This window comes from Schistocerca cancellata, chromosome 7, assembly GCF_023864275.1.
Source record: "Schistocerca cancellata isolate TAMUIC-IGC-003103 chromosome 7, iqSchCanc2.1, whole genome shotgun sequence".
NCBI classification, from domain to species: domain Eukaryota; kingdom Metazoa; phylum Arthropoda; class Insecta; order Orthoptera; family Acrididae; genus Schistocerca; species Schistocerca cancellata.
Genome location: NC_064632.1, coordinates 433,692,958 through 433,715,951, shown reverse-complemented (window position 1 = coordinate 433,715,951; position 22,994 = coordinate 433,692,958). Strand labels below are relative to the sequence as shown.

At 38.7% G+C, this 22,994-nt stretch overlaps 1 protein-coding gene across 1 annotated transcript in view; it reads right to left on the bottom strand.

The window, feature by feature from the left end:
* The window catches only part of LOC126092811 (formin-2-like), a 389,713-nt gene that overhangs the window by 64,409 nt on the left and 302,310 nt on the right, over positions 1-22,994 (bottom strand). The window contains exons 5-6 of the mRNA XM_049908540.1: positions 7,271-7,446; positions 722-887 (exon numbers count right to left, since the gene is read on the bottom strand). Of these exons, the coding sequence (XP_049764497.1) occupies positions 722-887; positions 7,271-7,446 (342 nt within the window). The remainder of the gene's footprint in view (positions 1-721; positions 888-7,270; positions 7,447-22,994) is intronic.

Genomic DNA, 22,994 nt, shown 5'->3' with positions numbered 1-22,994 from the left:
CAGTAAAAGAAGAGCACAGAGTGGAGTGAAAGGAGTAGTAATTGTGCATGAGAGAAGGGGTGAGGTATGATTAGAGGGGGGGAGTCAATTGGGGGAGAGGCAAGCAGGAAAAATGACTGCAACAGCATGTAGTATATTGGAACATATCTTTGAGTGTCACTTGTTAATGGAAAGATAATATATACATGCGTAAATTAAAATTTTGAAGATATGCATTGTGTGGCATAGGAAGGTATAGAAAATAATGTGTGAAAGTACGTGAGCCTGAGGGATGAAATGTGCCACATGAAGGTAGAGAAAATAACACACTAAAATGCATGAGAGTGATGGAGGAAGTGCAGCACAGGAAGATACAGAAAATAATACAAAAATATGCAAGTGTGAGGGAGGAAGTGTAATGTTGAATGAATTAGATTGCACAGAAAAGTAGCTGTAAATATTTGCAACCAATGTGCTTCCACCTTTGTATTCAAATATCTGTGAAATAAATTTAAAATTGACTTGGATAAATGTAATTTATAAATAGTTTTGTAAGTGGCACATAAAGATCAAATTCCAATGTAGGAGAATGTTATTTTCATAGGCAGCAGTAGAAGATGAACCCACAGGGTTTGGAATGCATTGTGCATTAATAAACATTTTTAGACTAAAACTAGATTTTATTCAGTACCGAATAAGAAGTGACAGTTATTCCATACAATAAGTGTATTGGTGAACATACCAGCTTCTGTGTAGCGTGCTCCTGGTCGATTTGTGACAGAACTGACAGGTTCCTGTGGGATTCCTATAGGGCTGGGAGGAGGCCAGGCTAAACTTGTCAGTTTCCCTGGGGTTGGGGGTGCCGCTGCAGGTGCCTCTGTATGTGCCCAGTAATACATCAGGTCCGGCTGCACAGACAATTCAAAGGCATCTTCCTCATAGAAATTTTAAATACAATACATGTTTTTATTATAACATAGTTGCATGAGAACTGTGTGACATTAACATGATAGTAGTGTAGGTAAGAGGCAGAAGTGAAATGTGTCATATGCACACAAAAGGAAAATAGAGCAGATGCTCTCTTGAGGCACATTTCTTTCTTGTCAGATTTTTGCATGATTATTGTCTGTATAAATTTTTAAAACTACATACTAAACTATCATCCACCTTATCAACCATATGTCAGCAGTTCCTGTTCAGTTAACAGCAAGATCTCTGCTTCTCACTGTAGACATACCTACACATACCTACATGTCAATACCCTCCACACATATGATCTTGTGGGTATCATGTCAGATAACATAATTTGTGACAGGTTAGTGGTTTTGTTATTGTGTGCTGCATGTCACATTTGTAATTATGGCGTGAAGCCAAACACGTCATCTGGTTATGTTGGGATCACAATGTAATTGCAAGTGTACCTAATTTTTCACAAAGCTTGGAAATTGCACATAGGTCCATGGACTTAATATTACAATATCATTATAGTTGTTACAGTACTGGTTTTTTCATCTTCATCATTGTATATCAATATATCTAGTATTATCTATTAATTGTAGCATGATTTACTCAGCAAATGAGTGTGTGAAAGATGTACTTAATGATTATCTTCCGGTTGGTATCATTTTACTGTATGTTCTGGTGTCAAAATTTTTTATTGTGTGAAACAGTTTGCCCATCCTATCAGTTTGCACTAATGGTTAGTGCTGACAACATAGAAGAGATATTTCATACTGATTTATTTCACAGTATATCTGTGCTATGAAAAGGATTGTTGCTACTCACCATATAGCAGAGACGTTGAGTCACAGATAGTCACAACAGCAAGACTGTCAAACAAAGGTTTTAAACACACACACACACACACACACACACACACACACACACACACACACACACACACACACACACACACACACACAAAAAAAACCACAGACTCTCGCTGCAGAGGCCCACCTATTCTGATGAAGTCCTGTTTGGCTGAAAGCTCTGAATGACAGTCTTGTTGTTGTGCCTATCTGCAACTCAGCATGTCCGCTGTATGGTGAGTAGCAAATACCCTTTTCGTAATATTGTTATTATTTCATCCCGGATTTTCCACAGTACATCTAAAATTTCAACTGCTAACGTTATCTATGTAACTGCCTTTCTCAAACATTATTCCCATTTACACAATGCTGTGATGATGGCGTGTGCCCACTTCCACTGTCTCTTTCAATTCACATTTATCTTCTTTTATTAGTAATACACAATTCATGTATAAGAGTGTAACTACGATTGTTGCATTTTATTTTGCATTCATGAAATATATTTACAAGTTTCCCTGATATTTTATAAATCATAAACTGTGTAAACATATGTAAATTACAATTTTAATTTTCTAAATAATGTACAGTTATATGTACACTTTCTTTTATTTTGTGAATATGGCTGACCCTACATTATGTTCCAGGTAATGAGGATGTAACAGAAAAAAACTCTTTAGCATTCCGATGAAACGCATTGTCACTACTTGGATTTCAGTTTTCAGGTACTTGTGCAGCAACATGTGACATTTCAAAAAGAAGTAATGGTCAAAGTAGTTGCTATTTTTCACCCTTGAATTGTTGCTCTTCATACAGTGAAAGACTGCAAATGCTGATCAATCAAATGTGACTAAGAGGAAAATAAATATGTGTGCTAATAAGTACTGAAGTTAACATTTAACATTCTGTCTTGGTGCAATATGTCGTCTTCAAAAATTGTATTACCAGAATCCCCAAATGAACTACTACACATAAAAATATATTTGAAATTTGTCATTAGAAACCATTATTAATGTTATCTATTAGGAAGTAATGGTACTAGTGGACTTACCAAAACATCTATTTGTTTGGCGCAAAGTCATTTGACAACTTACAAATGACAGATATGGCATATAGTGAAGGAGGAGACCGGTAAAACCAGACATGAAGAGGGGAAAATAGCATTAAGAGTAAATGATACATTGGTGATAGATGTGTATAGTGTTGCAGAAATTTTCAACAAATTTTTTATAACTGTTACTGAAAAGATGGGGTTGTCAGGTTCTGTAGATGCTGCCAAGAGATACCTCAGACCAGACATTTCAAGTAAAGTCCATAATATAAATTTGCCCCTCTCTACCCCAGCAGAAGTAATATCCATCATAAAATCTTGAAAATCAAAAACATCTAGTGGGTATGATGAAATATCAACAAAGTTAATTAAAGACTGTGATTCTGAGTTAAATAAAATATTAAGCTATCCATGTAACAAATCGCTTATCAGTGGAATATTTCCTGAATGGTTGAAATATGCTGAAGTTAAACTACTGTTTAAGAAGTGGGATAAAGAAATAGCATCAAATTTCCATCCAATTTCACTTTTGCCAGCATTCTCAAAAAATTCTGAAAAGGTAATATACAATTGGCTTTATAGCCATTTTATCACAAATAACATACTGTCAAAGTCGCAGTTTGGATTTCTAAAGTGTTCTGATATTGAGAAGGCTCTCTACACTTGCAGTGAAAATTTACTTAATTCATTAGACAAAAAATTGCAGGCAATTGGTATATTCTGTGATCTGTCAAAGGCATTTGACTGTGTAAATCACAATATCCTTTCAAGAAAATTAGAATATTATGGTGTAACAGGAAATGCTACAAAATTGTTCAAATCTTATATCTCTGCAGGAAACAAAGGGTGTTATTAGGAAAGAGACATATATTAAGCTATCAGGCATCATCCAATTGGGAACTAATTACATGTAGGGCCCAAAAAGGTTTCATCTTAGGGCCCTTACTTTTTCTTGTGTATATAAATGACCTTTCATCAGTAACATTACCAGATGCCAATTTTGTTTAGTTTGCTGATGATACAAACATCGCAGTAAACAGCAAATCAAGTATCGTCTTGGAAAGATCAGCTAATAAAATATTTGTGGACATTAGTCACTGGTTCCTAGCCAATTCTCTGTTACTAAACTTTGAAAAAACACACTACATGCAGTTCAGAACTTGTAAGCGGTGTCCCACGAGTATATGCCTAACATATGATGACAAGCAGATAGAAGAAGTGGACAACGTTAAATTCTTGGGATTACAGTTTGATAATAAATTCAACTGGGAGGAGTACACCACAGAACTGCTGAGGCATCTAAACAAATCTCTATTTGCAATGCAAATTCTGTCAGACATAAGGGATATAAAAATGAAAAAGCTGGTGTACTATGCTTGCTTTCACTCCATAATGTCATATGGGATTATTTTTTGGGGTAATTCATCAAGCCAAGATAAAGTTTTACAGGCACAAAAAGTTGGAATAAGAGTTATATGTAGTGTGAACTCAAGAACATCCTGCAGAGGCCCATTTAGGGAACTAGGGTTACTAACTACTGCTTCCCAATATATTTATTCCTTAATGAAATTTGTAATTAAAAATATATCACTTTTTCAAACCAACAGCTTAATTCATGGAATCAATACTAGAAATAAGAATAGTCTTCACAAGGATTTAAAGTCACCTACTCTTATACAAAAAGGTGTGCATTATTCAGGAACACACATTTTCAATAACTTGCCAGCAGCAGCCATAAAAAGCAAACTACTTCTACTCCAGTGATGAATTTCTCAGTAGAACAACAGATTTTTGTGTGTTTATATATAAGGTACAATCTAACTTCTTCACCATTTCAGTGCAATAATGTGTTCATTGTAAATAAGTATTGTAGTAGTTCTATTATATGTTTATTACTGTATAAATAAAAAAACTTTTTTTTAATTTTAAATTCAGTGCATTAATGCGATCTTAGTAAATGAATTTTGTAAAATGATCCTTTCATACAGTGTTCATTAAAAAAAAAAGGTGATCATTCCGCTTGGCACCTGTGGAAGGTACATTAGCTTATTTGTTTTAGTTGTAAATATTTGTCGTGTATTATTGTTTTTCTGAGATGTTCTACATCCTAGAGGACCTCTCATTATGGATCTATTGCAATGAAAGTAAATCTCATCTAAAGATTCTCTACATGAGGACTGATCTGGACATGAGGTGCTAAGATAGTGTGAGATTTTATGTGGGATAATGATGATTACCTGACACTGCCAGCTGTATTGGAGGCAATCTCAAAATCTAAACATGATTGTTGTTCTTATTTCAGAAGTTTATTCACCCAGATTGCATACAAATACACTGTGATTACCAATTTCACTGAAATTAAATCCAAATCTTCATATCATTTTTTCTATGCAAATGATCTGAAATGGTGATTTAATTTCACTGAAACTAGTAATCATTGTGTATTTTTGGGCTGTCTAGGCAAATAAACTTTTGTAATAAAAAGAAGAACTGTGTTTCACATGTGATTGTCTGGTATTTAGGAAATATCCTCGTGAAGCCTTACACACATCGTCAGGTAAAGGTACTTAATATAAGCAATACAGTAAAGAAAGTGTATGTTAAGAAGTAATGTCAAATGCTTTATGATCTTAAAGACTTGGCCTTACATAAGTAGCATCACGTCTCATCAAGAGAGTACTAAAAAATGATACCACAGTAATAAAACTGGATTTGGTGTGTGGAAAACAAATATAGAGTTCCAAAATGTTCAGTACTTGGCCCTCTCCTGTTCTTGACCTACATTCTAACTTACCATGGACTTTTCAGACATGATTATGTTTGCGGGTGGTACAAATATAATAAATCTCCCAAACACATTCATACCAGATATAGGCAAACAAATACTTTAACAGGCATACATCTGGATCACAGTAAACAGCTTAATTTTTATCTTACAAAAGCTGATATTATACATTTGTAAATTAATAGAAATAACTTACAGATACCAGAAGTGAGAAATCAGTACACATTCACTACACAACACTTCTTCTATAAAATTTCTAGATATTGAAATGGATATTAAACAGAGATGTCATCAGTACATGGATAAGTTAACCAAAAAGCTGTGTTCTGCCAAGTTTGCACTTAGGAATCCCAGCCTCATATCAACATGGACAGATACAGAGATGGAGAGAGAGAGAGAGAGAGAGAGAGAGAGAGAGAGAGAGAGAGAGAGATCTTTCTGCCATACTTTGTAAGCTTCCCTCAATACCATGTTATGTTAATTTGACAACAGAACATCTTCCAGAAGCTTCTTCAGGATTATTATCAGATTTAAGGAAAATGATGTGTGAATGAGATAATGACAGAATGAATGTATATGATCCACATGCAACTGTAACTATGCCCTCTGTTACTCTCTCTAATATGATAGGTCCACCAAGTTCTCCAATGCTTACACATACTGCATTTTGATTTAGGTGTACTTCAAAACACAGATATCCAGAATTGGGTCATTGTCACACAGATCATTCTGAAGTGTGCATTCAGTAGAGAATGTTTTCCCTGACAGTATAGAACAGAATACAAACAAACAGGTGCAAATGAATGGCTCAAGTCTGTAGATATGTCAAAATAATAATAATAATAATAATAATAATAATGAAACAGGGGATGGTCACATTAAATTATGGGCCAAAGTCTCAGTCTGCAAGAGATGTGGACTTTCAGAGAAAATCTTAAAGATTCTAAACTCTGGCACCCAAATAACAAATAATAATAAGAGAGAAAAAATTGTTTTGCACAGCTGTAGACATAATCAGTTTTGCCCAATTTTTCTCACACTGTGTGCTACCTCAAACTACTACTTGAGTCTGCTGCCTTGACACACATTGTTTTCAATTTCAGCTTTTCACAATGTATGTTGTGCAGCATTTATAAAATTATAGACCTTCTACTGCAGCTTTGATATCCCCCTAAGCTTAAAGTAGAGCGCATCTGCTTTCCATCAGAGAACATGTTAAAAATTCTCTCTCTCTCTCTCTTACACACACACACACACACACACACACACACACACACACACACAAATTGTAAATAGAAATAAGAATTAGGCTGGGTTAATAATAAACAACACTGAATCATGCCAGATATCAAATTATCAATTCCAGCCAACATACAATACTGTAAAAACAAGATAACAAATTTTTTAATTCTTGTTTAAAGACCAATGAAACTTGCAATCAAGAAACTATTTAAAACTTCAGTGTCATATAAAGCTTATGGAAAAAAACAATACCCTATACCATGAGCATTTTCAAAACAGTAAGGCATGTAAGGAAATTAAAGAATTTACTGAAATAGTGAATAAGCTTCACACAACAAAAAATGTTCATTTCGAAGTATATTAACAAGTTATGCAATCTGACTTATAAATATCATTTCATAGCCTCACCCTGAAGAGTGTGTCCAAGGCAGCATCTTTATCAGGTATTTGACGAATTACACCAGCTGCCAGAAGGTGAGTACAGAACTGCACTGCAAGAATTCTTAAGTCTTGATTTGTCAGATACAGCTTCAGGTAGTGGTCCTCTGGAAATGCTGAGATGAACCAGTTGACCAGCATTTGGCCTGTAAACATAACACAAACTCATGCACGTCATGTCTGCTGGAAAAAGACTGGTCTGTGCCCTGAGTCATACCTGGACCAGTTTGTCTGCTTATGTAACCCATCCACCTACACATAACAGCATATATGGAAAGCTGCAGCTGCTACTGTGTGTGTGTGTGTGTGTGTGTGTGTGTGTGTGTGTGTGTGTGTGTGTGTGTGTCAGGGAGGGGGGAGGGAGGGAGAGAGAGAGGTTTTTTATGTTAACCCAGTTTTTCAGAGCTGTTGTGGTGCTATTAAAACAACAATTCATCCTGTTTCTTATTTAATGTGTCAGTGAACTGTCTTCATATTTATACCTGTCGACTTTCCTTTTTTTTTTTCTTTTTTTTTTTTTTTTTTTTTTTTCAGAAAATTACGAAGACAGTGATGGGTCATAATGCAATAACCTGTTATGAATGAAGGCCAATTCCTTCCATCATTTTATTTGAAAGGACATGCACCCTGGTGAAATAGTTGATTGTACTGATCACAGCTTGTCTCCTTGTTGCAACTACTGCCCTTCCCACTAAGTCTGTCTTGTCAATGAAACGAGATCATCCCTCCTGCTGTCTGTGTGGGCATATGTAGTTGCTGCAGCCACAAAATCATAGCCCTATATGTGCTTGACACTGTTCAAGTGTGTGAACAATCTAGAGTACTGTGAAATATAGAAGTAAAAGGTTCAGCAGGCAAGATTGCTAATTATAATTTTATTTTTGATGACTGTTTTTGGCAAATCTAAGTTTCCATCATTGTATCTTGTTTGAAGAACAATTAAACTTTTATTGGTATTCTGAAAATACTGCAGAGGAAGCACACAAATGAGGAGTCTATATCACTACTGCAAACTTCTAATAGTATACAAAAGACATACACGAACTTGCAATGAAAACACTGATTTAAAACTTCAGTGTCTTCTGTACTCTTAGAGTCATCACAATGTAGAACTTAAAAACATCTCTCAAACAATGATGAATTTTCACTCTGCAGAGGAGAGTGCACTGATTTCATTCTGGAAACAGACCCCTATAGTGTGGCTCAGCTTTGTCTCCAAAATATCTTTTCACCCAGGAGTGCTCGTCCTGTAAGGTATGTAGGAGAATTGTTGTCAAGTTTGGAAGGTAGGAGAGAGATATTAGCACCAAGTACAGCTTTTTGGGCAGTTTGCAGGTGAAGGATGGGTACTGAAGTTGGTTAAATGCTTGTCCTGGTTTGAGTCCCAGTCCAGCAGACAGTTTTAATCAGCCATGAAAGTTTGAAGCGTACTATATGACTTGAACTCATCAGTGAAAATAATAAATCATGGTCACTTAAAATACAGTTAAGAACATTAATGGGCATCACCATTTGTTGTGTTTTGTGGTTTCAATTTTTGCCCTCTAAGTACTCACAGTAATCTTCTACAGTCTTGTTTCTAAATGAAAGCATCTGCCACACCTAAATCTGTAAAGCATTGTCCTGTTTGTGTTCTGAACAGTGAAATGAGGACTTCTGCAGAAAGCTTCAGTTGTAAGGCAGTGTTTCATTTCTAAAATATTGCATGCTGTAAGGCACTTCTTCAACAATACAGAAAAACAACTGCCCCTTCTTCTTTTGAAAACTGTGGTGCACAAGGTCTAATAGGTTTATAACAGAAGGTGCTGCTGACCCATAACAACACATCTGGTTAAATCAATGGCTGATAAAATTTTACTGGAACCTGTTAATCTGCTACCCAAGTAGTGTTCCCGAGGGGTTGATTTAAATCCACACTGGAATGGTGGAAGACAAATAACTTTAGCAAAATATAGTAACCTTTTGTGGCACATTTCAAGGACGCAACTGAACAAGTTAATATTGTCTTAAACAACTATAATATTAGAAGTTAGAGATACGATAAGACTACATGGGTAAGTGAAACAACTGCCAGTGTACAAAGTAAAATTGTAGGCAGTGCTTCATTTCTAAAATATTATGTGCTGTAAGGCACCTCCTCAACCACACAACAAAACACCTGCCCCTTCTTCCGCCCCCCCCCCTTCCCCTTCCCAGTCAACCATAAAAATTGCAAAAGTTTTGATTTTTGAGAACTTGTGCTAAAACTTACAGTGAGGGATCTTTTTTATTTTCATTTATTTATTTATTTTGCAAAATACTATCGTGAAATTCAAGATTTTAAAACATAATATCTTATAACCAAAACAATAAAACCACAAGATTTAATATAAACAGCATGTTCTACTGTCTGTTCTCGCAGCAGTGTCACTCTACTTCCTAGTTCTGTTAGATGCACGCAGGCACAAGGCGGTGTTCTTCGTGACTACGACGTGTTTACAACTGCTGCCAGTCGCAGCATTCAAACGGCTGCACAGTAGCTGCTACGTGAAGCGGACGTTTTGGGTGTACACTTGTATCCCTAGGTTTCACCATCAATTTTCTGGAAACTTGTATTTTCTTACTCAAATGTTTCATTACCTAACATGTTGATCTAGTTTCACAGCATCTCGCCCCACGCCCCTGCCCTCGCATCCCGTTGGTCACCCATTGTCACATTCACAGGTGCCGGCGCAGCGGCTATTATAATTACGTTGCGATTTAATACGCACGGGCCATTTTAAATCTCCGCTGCCGTCTTATTGTAGTGAAAAAAAAAAACCCTAGGAAGTGCCAGAACGCCGATCCGGCGAGTTCCAGCTGACACTGAGCTCTGGTTATAAAAGTGAAACCACAAGAACTGTTCACTCGAATGGACAATTTCCTGCCAGACTGGCCTGTATAGAATTTGCCACCATTACAAGTTATTTTGTATATTTCATTATTTTCCAGACCTGCCCAATGGTACTGCGCCCATGAAATAATATTTTAAGGTCCCGTAATTTAAGCCTTCCGGTCAGATTATCATAAATGTTTCCTGAATAGGCTACGGAACTGTGCCCTATTTACTGAGAGTTTGAGGTGATGACTCAAGCATGTGGTTAAGAAGAGCGGAGACCTGGCTTTGATTTTTATGCAGTATGAAGCGCACAAAAGCGGGATTGTAGCCATCAAGGGCGCCCATACGATGATTTGTTGGAGGGGGCATAGACCTGTATTTTTAATACAGACATGGAGTATTTTTAATATATTGGACGAAGAATGACGACCTGTAAACGGCCGAAAAAAAGATCTATTTCCGACCCTATTAAAAACCTACATATGCTAACTTTTAAATCATTTTGTTGAACGACAAACACCGGGCTGCATTACTTTTTTTTCCTTTTTCTGAGAGCTGGGATGAGGAGGGGGCGGCGCCCCCTTGCCCCCAGGCTTGTGCGCGCTTCATAACAACTTCATGAAGCTGTTTTTTTCTTATTGTATTGAATAAATACTGGTTTCTTGTAGCGAGACGTGTAAACAACTTTCCTTTCGAACCTTCCTGTCAGATAAAAAATGACTGCCGGAATTGGCTGTGAAAGCCGAGGTTTTCGGACCAACACTACTCAGTTTTAATCTGCCACGAAGCTTCAAAACTGTGGAAACTACGCTATAGACTGAAAGATTAATTCTGAAAACTTCCCCTCTCCATTTTATTGGCACCGGAGGGGAAAACTTCCACCTCTCCTGACCACTGGATGTTTATCTGGTCCGAAAGTAAGATCGTCAATCTCGTCATAAAAGGCACCAATGGTCTGTGGGTGATAGCAAGAATGGGTTTACTCCTGTAGCAAGCGGAAGTGTGGACTGAATCAGATTAGATGTGAGTGCCGAACATCAGCCTATGTTGCTACTTGAGCTGAGAAGGCGTACAGTACTTCCCAGGACTATCTAACAGAGCTGAGTGCCGGTTTTAAATAGGGCATCGTAGACAGCTCCTTCACATTCTGATGCTGAACGTTGGTGTTCGAGCAGTTGCGTAGTAGCACGGTTACCGCATGGGCAAATATGTTAGTGCGATTACTGGCTTGCATTCTACGAGAAATGGGCATAATTATAGTGCGATATTTACATGTGCTGTGGCACATAATAACTGGCGGCCACTGGCAACAAAATTTTATAAATACCCACCGTCCCTTGCAGATACTATACAGGGTGTTTCAAAGTCGTTGCAGCAAACATCTAGGAGTGGTAGATCACATAATGAGGAACAATTTCTGTTAGAGACAAAATTTTCACTGGCACTACGCGTCTTTTTGTTGAATTCGCCGGCTATGAGACCGTAAGATTTCACTGAATTAAAAGGGTCTAACAACCAGGTATGCTGCATCTGCATACTAATAAATTGATAGAGTGATATTTCAACCAGAAAACCTAAAGATTAGTGTCACTAAGCGAAGACAGATATATTAGAAGTTCGACGTGCCCCCTTTCTTGCGTAGCAGATGACTGTGTTATAGGCAACACACAGAGCATACAAACCCTGCAGCGCTGCCGCCTCTCAAGGGCATAACATATTAGAAAGGACATCTAGCGCCGCTTGGGAATGTCAGCAAATATTCTGTCTCTAAGATACGTTGTTCCTCCTGTCGTGATCCATTAAACTTAGACGCTTCATGAAAAACTTTGAAAGACACTGTTTCTTCAAAAACTGATCTAAGTAATGAAAGAAGTTATCAAACAGAAATGATTTTGTTTTGTTTTCAGAACTTTCATTATCTGTCAGTACTTTTCATTCACAATAGAGGTGGTTAAAATTCAATATTTTTTATGGCTCCATACCTTGTTCCTTTTTTAGAAGTAGTAAGGTTAGGTTTTGGATAGTGGAGGCTGTTTTTTTCGTAGTGTTATTTTTTTTTGGATGGTATACAAAATTATTAATTTCAGTTTATGCCCTTAATTTACATCGTACGAAAGCAAATGTATTATGAGACTGTTGTCAATGTGCCCTTTTTTTACACTTAGATAAAAACATTGTTTTGCCGTGCGTTCTGGGAAACAGCCGCCTCGGAGGCGGATAGGAAGTTGGAACATCCACCTGTGGGGCGATTTTAAAACGAATGAAGTGTTAAATTCAAAGAATTTAATTTCTTATTCAGTTTCAGAAAGAAAATCCATGAGTCTCAAACAAAATATTTATCAGTCTTGCACAAAGACCTTGTAAAAAATAACTAGACTCACTGATGGCGTTGCAGTCGCGGGATAATTTGAACCTTCGGCTGGACGCCATTATAGTGGTTGTAGTCTGATGTGTTGTGTAGTATTGTTGTTTATGAAGACCCTGATTCAACGTTGTATATTTGTTGGGGCGTACATACAGTATTTGTTACTCGTAATTCTACTGTCTGTACGTTCCAATCAAAAGAAGTACAATGGTGAAGAGTTGTGCAGCGATTAATTGTACAAATAAATTCGAGAAAGGAACGAATATTACATTTCACAGGTATGTGGATATTTTGTTTTGTATGTCAGTGCACTTGCTTAGTAAATGTTTTTGTAACACGGTATTAGCATAATGTCTGTGCATATATCTGCAGGTTTCCTTTCTCAAAACCACAGCTGTTACAAAAATGGTTACACGCTGTCAGGAGGCAAGATTTCCGACCGACAGAATACTATTTTATATGTTCCGATCATTTTGAAGAAAGTTGTTTCCTTGAAAATTACGTAAATCGCAGAAAGCTGAAAGATGATGCTGTTCCATCCATTTTCGTTTTCCAGACCATATACAGCAGAAGATAAATTTTTCTTTGTGAACCACATTTTATTTTAACTATAAAAGTTGAGTTGCAAGCAACACGAAATTTGAGTTAGCAGGCTTTTTATCGTTGTAAAATGCGACTGAATGTGTGTAATTGTAATCTGATTTCACAACTTCTTTCGATGGAACAGTTGTTGAGTTTTATTTATTATATGAAAAAACCACACATATAAACTGAAGTGTACATCTTCGAAAGTAAATATTGTGACTAATGCGATACTGGATGCCTGCCTGAAGTCTTGTTTGTTGTGTTGTAGCTGGCTGATCGGTAGTTTTTATGGTCCAGGTTAGGTTGAAACTTGATAATTTGGTCGTGAGTTGCCAAAGCACTACGCCATATATATAACACTTTTCGTCATAAAAGCTAAAGCAAGGTCGAGTCAGAAAATATCTATTAACATAGTGGGCAAATCTTCGAGTATTTTGATGCATTTTGCGTGCATCTATCGTAAATGAACTACGAAAAATGCTAGGGGTCCAGTGCATAACTTTTAGCTACGGCAGATTCCATGTACTACGTAACATAAATTCATAAACAGTGACTAGTTGCTGTTTGTTCATAAATTAAAAACTATATTGTAATAACGTATTTAAATGAGGCATTATGTTTGTGACCTAACTCTAGGGAAGGCACTTTATAACCAAAAGCGATGTATAAACATTCGAAATCCGCGCGTTAATTTACCACTCTAATGGCCGCCGGCCAGCTATTCAATTTGTCCGCTCTTCACAGTCGACCACTCGTGCGGTTGTGGGGGCCTGGTCTTGCACTATATTTTAGCTATACAAAAATAATGAATGAAGTCACTTTAATAGTCCTGAGATAAACTAACAGAGGAATTTGCAACAGGTGGTGAATCTGGAGGGTCACGTTCCATCCGAATTAAAATTGCCCTCTTTTGCAGCTGGGAGGTGCCGATCGACTTTAGTAGTAATAGCTTAATTTTCTTCATACAAGATATTCTGATCCAGTTCGTTTCCGGATATTTCTGACCATGTGTCTTGTTCTACAGTTAACAGATCGATTCGTCAGGAACATATGAATCACCGGAGACAAGTTGAAAGTCAGAATCTTCAGGAAACATCTCCTTCGTTATCTGCATAATTCGTCTGCTTCTGTTTAACACATTTGCAGATTTTTTCCAGACACTGCCCTGTAAAAAACAGCCAGAGTTACGAGGCAATATATGTTAGGACTTCCTAGTCGAAATATTGAAAAGAACTGTAAAATGAGGAGCTGCCTATACGACCAAGAATAATATTTTATTATTCAAAAATGGTTCAAATGGCTCTGAGCACTATGGGACTTAACATCTTAGGTAATCAGTCCCCTAGAACTTAGAACTACTTAAACCTAACTAACCTAAGGACATCACACACATCCATGCCCGAGGCAGGATTCGAACCTGCGACCGTAGCAGTCGCGCGGTTCCGGACTGAGCGCCTAGAACCGCGAGACCACCGCGGCCGGCATATTTTATTATTAGTGGCTACCTACCGTCACCGAGTGGCAAACAACCACAGAAAATATTTCGAAGAACTAAAATTCTAGTTTACAAGGAGAGAATCACACCGAAACGAACTGAACCCGAACTTAAATAATTTGGGAGTTGTGATTTTATGAACAAAGTTATTTACTCCAAATTCCTATAAGCAAACTCACTAAAACATAAATTAAGCTGTAATCAGGTAACTAAATAGTCATGTAAAAGAACTTAAATCATATGTTTGATTGTCTGTCTAGGGTATCTTCCTGTGAGGCAGCGTGGGTGTTGAATGGATGCAGCTTTTTGTTGGCGGCATCGGCACGTGACTTTCGCTGCACTACGGATAAATACCAAATGACACTTCTGTAGTCGGCTAGAACTGAAGGCGATTTTCAGCACCTCTAGCGAAAGAAACGTATGAACAATATCTGCCTGCAGACACACAATGCGTTCTAACAAGGGAAACTCCCCATCGCACCCGCCTCGCTTTTAGTAGAAAACGGCACACTGGATAGGCCATCAAAAACTGGACACAAATCAATCATGAAAACAGGAAGAAGGTGTACCGAACTGTGAAAGAAGCAAAACAGAAATAGTGAACGGTTCCAGCTCAAGATGTGCAACATTAAGTACCACTGTGCAGCTGCGTCGTCCTCGTTATGTGGTTGCAGTGTTGCACTGTGAAGGGAAGATCGGTGTTCAAATCTCGCTCATACTCCTAATTTTTTCACAAAATTATGAACTTTCCGTCCGATCGTCGACGGATCTTTTCTCCTTCTGTAGTCTTGGCAACTGTCACACCACACATTCGTTATAGAATATGTCATATGGTAAGAATATAAAAACGGAGGCACATAAACAGAGTCTTTTATAAAACACCACAAGAAATAATCACACAGAGTCGGGTACGATGGCCTTGGAGACCAGTAATGTAAAGCTGAATCATTTGGTGCAGTGTGACCGATTCATCGTTCATTAATCCTTTCTTTTAAAAAAACCCCGCACTTCCAGATGCCAGTATGGCGGTGCCCCATCCCGTTGGTAAACGGAGTCATTCGAATTAGTGGGAAAAGAAAGTTCTCAAGCATATCGAGATGTGTGCTTCCTGTAACAGTGTTCTCGACAAAGAAGAATGGACCACACGCCTTTTCCCATGAAACTGCACAAAACACATTAAATTTTGGAGATTCCCTGTCATATTGTGCAACTTTATGTGGTTGTTCCGTACCCCGTATTCTCACATAATGACGGACTCGTCACTAAAGACTAAATATGGAAGAAAACTGTCATCCTCCATCTTGCCAAGGACGAAATTACAGAACTCCTACACACGTTGTTGTTTGTCACCTTCACGAAGAGCTTGGAGTAGCTGAATTTTGTAAGATTTCATGTGTAAACGTCGACGCAACACAAGCCATACTGACACCGGGGGCATGTTGAGCTGCACAGCGAACGGATTTCTGCGGACTCCTTGTGAAATTATAGCGGATGCGTTCCATGTCTATGTCAGACACTCGGGAACGGCCCAGCGATTTGCCCTTACAAACAAACTGTTTCTCGGAATTGTTCATGCCATCGTCTAACGCTCTGTGCTGTAGGAGGATCCACACCATACCTATAGTACGAAAGTCACGCTGAATAGGTATTACTGACCCGTACTGCGCAAAACGCTTTCTGTTGTTCCTGCATTATTTTTATTAGAACTGAAGTAGGCACACACTGCTGCGATCTAGCGGGAACAAGCTCGAGAGTTTGCTCTTTCCAACAGTACTTCGTTCACGCACATAGCTCAAATATCGAAATAGTTATGATTTTTTTAAAATCAGATGATTCTTTTTGATACATCATGTATTACAGTCGGAAGTAAATGTGATGAACAGTGAGAGCAGGTGTTGCGTAGAACTAATAGGATGTACTTACGTCTGGAGGTCCCTTTCTTCCAACGGACGTTACACCACGATACAGACACAAATCTGATTATAGCGAGCAGGTACGTCAATAGCCCGACGGACAGCTCGTAATTTGGTGAAAAAAAAAAAGATAATTTGAGCATGAGCGAGATTTAAACACTGATCCTCTTCGCAATCCAACATCGTAACCACATAACCCACGACGCCATTGTTGCGTAAGTGTGCTCGAACTTGGACCGCTCACTGTTTCTATTTTGCTTCTTTTTTCACAATTCAGTACACCAACGTCCTATTTTAATACTTGGTCGGTGTTCAGTTTTTAACGGGCTATCCACTGGGTCATCCTAAACCTAAATCTGCAGGGGGTGAAATGGGGAGTTTCCCTTGACTGCTTGTTGCTCGAAGATGGATACAGTCTTATCCTTCCTACATGATTCCAGACAATTTACACTTTGGGACTGTGTGTGGAATTACCCCCAAAATCACTGTCTTCAGTGATTGGAAGTACGCAAGATCATTTTAACTCTTTATCGTGGTCGGATTTACGCTATGCATGGACAAGATGCTATGCATGAGCGGGTGTAACACGCGGAGATGAGACCGTAGGCCAAGAGATCTTCATCGGCGCTTTAATTTCTCGTTGACTGGGCACGAGAATATTGTATGCAATTTAGAAAACTTCCAAGGCATGCCGACGCACTCTCGCGCAACATTTGTTTCATTGTTGATTTCCGTTGCAGCGCGATTGTTAAGTTCGCTAGTTGCAAATGCTGTATAGTTGCGCGTAGCGTGGATCAGTGTTCACGCTGAAATTACTTTGGTTGCCAGTAATCATTTGCAGGTTTTTTTTAATTAGTCTATCAAACACGATAAGCAATGTGAAGAAGCTAAACGATACACAAAACTAAAATAAATTCAGCCTTTTTTACACTATGGTAACAAATCACTTGCTGTTGTACTAAGCACACTAAACTACCAGCGTAGTAAGTCATGGTTGCAAAATACTACCGGCATCAGAGAAGATCGATTTGGGTTCCGGAGATAAGCTGCAACACGTGAAGGAATACCGACTCTTAAGACGTATCTTAGAAGATAGATTAAGGAAAGGGCAAACCTGCGCTTATAGCATTTGTAGATTTGGAGAAACGTTTTTGACTAGGTTGACTGGAATGCACTCTTTGAAACTGTGAAGGTAGCAGGGGTAAAATACAGGGACCGATAGGCTGTTTAAAACTTGTACTGAAACCAAACGACAGTTATAAGAGTCAAGGGGCGTGAAAGGGAAGCAGTAGTTGAGGACAGAGTGAGACAGGGTTGTAGCCTAGTCCTGAAATTATTCAGTTTGTACGTTGATCAAGCAGCAACGGATACCAAAGACAAATTTAAAGTAGGAACTTAAGTTCAGGGAGAAGAAATACAAACTCTGAGGTTTGCCATGGATGTGTGTGATTTCCTTAGGTTACTTAGGTTTAAGTAGTTCTAAGTCCTAGGGGACTGATGGCATCAGATGTTAAGTCCCATAGTGTTCAGAGCCATTTGAACTATTTTTGCGGTTTGCCAGTGACCGTGTAATTCTGTCACGGGCAGCAAAGGACTTGGAAGAAAAGCAGTTGAACGGAATGGGCAGCGTCTTGAAAGGAGGACACAAGACGAAAATCAGCAAAAGCAAAATAAAATGGAGTAGAATTTAAATGAGGACTTGTGTAGGACGATGCAATATTTGGGCAGTAACATAACTGGTGGAGGTCCAAGTAGAGAGGATATAAAATGTATACTGACAATGGAAATGAAAGCGTTTCTGAAGAAGGGAAATTTATTAACATCGTATAGAAATTTAAGTGTTACGAAGTCTTTATGAAGGCATTTGTCTGGAGTGTAGCCTTGTACGTAAAGTGAAACATAGACAATAAGCAGTTCCAACAGGAAAGGAGTAGAAGCTTTTGAAATGTGGTGCTTAACCCTTAGCTTCCCATGTCACAGTATTCCAGGCGCGGTCTGGCAGACCGCTACGTTTTAATCGCCATAAAAATTGCATTCAGCAATGTCACTGAGGCAATTCGGCTTTTTATGTGAAACGTTATATTATTAACACACAAGAAATAAATTCAAATAATTTCAAAGTATATTTTTACGAAAAAAATGCATTAAGTAGAAAACTGTACAAAACGAACGTAACATCAGATGATAATGTTAAGGCTACAAAACCCCAAATGTCCTGCACTCCAGATTTTACTTTTTACTATATTTTTATTGTTTATTATACATGTAATAATAAAAACATAAGAAACTCCCACACAACATTTAAAAAAATAAAAATTACACTAGCACTTTTTTCTTTTTTAGTTTCATTCTCAGAAGTTTTCTTTGTACGCTCTGCAAATTTTTGTAGAGCACTCAAGAAAGATTGGCTTCTTGCAACAATGGCAAACATAAGAACTCTTTCTCTTCTCTTTTGGGTCACAGGTGGAGCACTCTTTGCGTTTTTCCAGTCGTTCTACAACGACTTCTCTTGGCTCTGTTACATCCAAAATACGGCGAATGGATGCACGAAGTTCACGAGGTATGTGAGAGTTGTTGACTCGCTTTTCCATTTGTGGTGCCACGTGTATGCAAGCTTCTTCAAAAAATTAAAGCGGCTGATTTGAGTAGCGTCTGTAGGAGGTGTGAAGGACAGTGGAATTCACCCACTTACGTCCGGAAAAACAATGCCATTGGCCGTTGTTTGGTACGTCGTGCAGTTAAATACTTCGCACACTTTTCATCTAGGGCATCAACACCACCTTCAGTTTAATTAGAGTATGAAATTATTTCTGGTTTAACTGTATCATCAACTTTACATTCATCATGGTGTTTAGACAATATTAGAATCACTACCCTACCCATTTTCGGCACAAATGAAACTAGTGTTAGATAGCGCGTGAATGCATACATTGCAGTACTGACTTCCTTACTTCTCACAGGTAAGGATTCTTCTGGTATTTCTCATTTCTTCTTCTTCTTCTTCATCTTCATTGTACCCACGTATGTTAGTCCTCTTGATTTGAGACATATTGCTAACTCGACTGAGCTAAAGCAATTGTCTCCAGTAATATTGCGGTTAGTCTGTTCAATTGGTTTAGCTAGTCTAATCTTAACATGAGGGATTTAGGGAACTGTTTTTCTATTGAGCTTATATTTTGTCCATTTGAATCTCTTCCTGTGTATTGTATGCAGTAAACAGACAACCAGTGCGAACGTCGGTAAGGCACATGACTTTCAAGCCATACTTGCATGGTTTGTTCGTAATGTACATTCTGAATCTGCGTTTGCTACGAAATGATACCAGCATTTCATCGCGAAACAAGAGCATTCTCCACTATTGTACAGCATTTGACAGTCGTCAATAAATTTTGTAAAAATTTTTGACACAGGAGCCAAAGGATCGTTTTGCTTGCGTTCAAAACGGGTTGCAGGACCATCGAATCTCAAGCATGCTATGAGTACACCAATCCTGTTTTTGGATATAACGGATCTAAATATATCACGTCCAGTACCGTCTGTGGTATAAAATGATATGTAATCTTCTCTCCTGGATTTGCAAATGGTAAACCGAAAAACGTTTTAGTTCACATAAATCAGCTTCATACCAAATATTTGGATCATTTTCTTTGTTTATTTTTACATTAGTCCATTAGTCCTGTTCGAGATTCTGAAAAAAGCAGGGGTAAGCTATAGGGAGAGACGGGTCATATACAATATGTACAACAACCAAGAGGGAATAATAAGAGTGGACGATCAAGAACGAAGTGCTCGTATTAAGAAGGGTGTAAGACAAGGCTGTAGCCTTTCGCCCCTACTCCTTCAAGCAATGATGGAAATAAAAGAAAGGTTCAGGAGTGGAATTAAAATACAAGGTGAAAGGATATCAATGATACGATTCGCTGATGACATTGCTATCCTGAGTGAAAGAGAAGAAGAAGAATTAAATGATCTGCTGAACGGAATGAACAGTCTAATGAGTACACAGTATGGTTTGAGAGTAAATAGGAGAAAGACGAAGATAATGAGAAGTAGTAGAAATGAGAACAGCGAGAAACTTAACATCAGGATTGATGGTCACGAAGTCAATGAAGTTAAGGAATTCTTCTACCTAGGCAGTAAAATAACCAATGACGGACGGAGCAAAGAGGACATCAAAAGCAGACTCGCTATGGCAAAAAAGGCATTTCTGGCCAAGAGAAGTCTACTAATATCAACTACCGGCCTTAATTTGAGGAAGAAATTTCTGAGGATGTACGTCTGGAGTACAGCATTGTATGGTAGTGAAACATGGACTGTGGGAAAACCGGAACAGAAGAGAATCGAAGCATTTGAGATGTGGTGCTATAGACGAATGTTGAAAATTACGTGGACTGATAAGGTAAGGAATGAGGAGGTTCTACGCAGAATCGGAGAGGAAAGGAATATGTGGAATACACTGATAAGGAGAAGCGACAGGATGATAGGACATTTGCTAAGATATGAGGGAATGACTTCCATGGTACTAGAGGGAGCTGTAGAGGGCAAAAACTGTAGAGGAAGGCAGAGATTGGAATACGTCAAGCAAATAATTGAGGACTTAGGTTGCAAGTGCTACTCTGAGATGAAGAGGTTAGCACAGGAAAGGAATTCGTGGCGGGCCGCATCAAACCAGTCAGTAGACTGATGACCAAAAAAATTGTCCATTTCAATATGATATTCATAATATCGCCAGTCATAAGCAAATTCCAACTACCTACTTGGGCAGATGGTCGCAGGGCCGGCAAACGATGTGCTGCTGAAGACCAGATCGCATGAGGAGAATCTTTGACGACCAGCAATATTTGTTTCGACCAAATATATTTCCAGCAGAATGTTTAGCTAAAAATTCATTCTCTACACTTCTGTCCTCATCACTTAGATCACTTGTTTCATTCAAAGAATTCGCAGGTGGGAAAACAAATTCGTCTTCGCTTTCACACTGTTCCAATTCTGAATCATGTTCACATTCAGTTTCGTTGTCACTATCTGATCCAACGTAACTTCCTAAACTGTCCTCAAACCAATTTAAAACAGTACCGTCGAAGACAGGGTCTGTAACAAAAATAGTAGACGAACACCTGGCGACTGAATCCATAACGCAAAGTCCCAGGTGCGGTCTTAGAGATCGCTAGCACGAAAGAAGTAATACGGGAGTTGAATGAAAAGTAATGCCTCCACCTTCGTTAACTGGGTTTGGATGGGGATATTTTAATAAATAAAACGCAGAAATAATCCTTAGAATGTGATCTTTAATTACCAATATTCACGTTTCCACATAATCACCAGCCAACGATGAACAAGTTTTCTGAAGCTGCCACGAAAGAAGTCGACACACTGTTTCCACAACCACAGTCTCACAATTCTCTCAACATCTTCATCAGAAGCATAATGAAGTCGCCGCAGATCGTCTTTCATTGTCGGGAACAGATGGAAGTCAGACAGTGCTAAATCTGGACTATATGTAGGATGCCTGCCGTACGGTGGTGATATTCAGTCTCTGAAGTTCTGTTGTGGTGGCGCTTTCATTTCAGGAGTAAGCATCCGGGATACCAATCGTGCGCCGGCCCTGTGACCGAGCGGTTCTAGGCGCTTCAGTCTGGAACCGCGCTGCTGCTACGGTCGCAGGTTCGATTCCTGCTTCGGGCATGGATGTGTGTGATGTCCTTAGGTTAGATAGGTTTAAGTGGTTCTGAGTCTAGAGGACTGCTGACCTCAGATGTTAAGTCCCATAGTGCTCAGAGCCACTTTGTACCAATCGCGCACAGATCTTCCGATAGCCAAGCAAAGCAATAATGTGACCCACACGTTCTTGTAAAATGCCGATTGTGCCTGCAATTTCTCTCTGTGTGATACGACGATCGTCCTGAATCTATCTGTCAACATTTTGCTTGTGGAACTAGGTGGTTGCTGTCACAGGACGCCCAACTCCTTGTTTGTCACGCAGGTAGATGTTCACCCCTCAACATCTTTAAACTTATTCGCCCAACGACGCACAATACTCACATCAACACCATCATCATAAACTGCTTTCATTCTCTGATGAATCTCCTTTGGGGTGACACCTTGTGCTGTCAAGAATTCAACGACCGCACGTTGCTTAAATCGCATTGACCGACCGAGTGCGCATGGTTCCATACTTTACACTGTAAAACACAACCGTTCAATGCTAAGGCTTCCCGCCAACTGGAGCTGTAGAGAAGAGGCTACGGAACAAGCTAGTACCTGCCGCATACCAATACTGTCAGCTGGTGAAGAGTTACGAAAGTGGAGGCATTACTTTTCAGTCAACCCTCGCAGTATGGGTTCACATCACGCTGTTGTAGCTACTGACAGAGGAAATCACGGCAGCTTCGGGTAACAATAAGTAGACAACACAGTTATCAGCTGTTCCATCTCTATGCATTAGGAATAGATTAACAATAAACGTTAGCGATCTATGA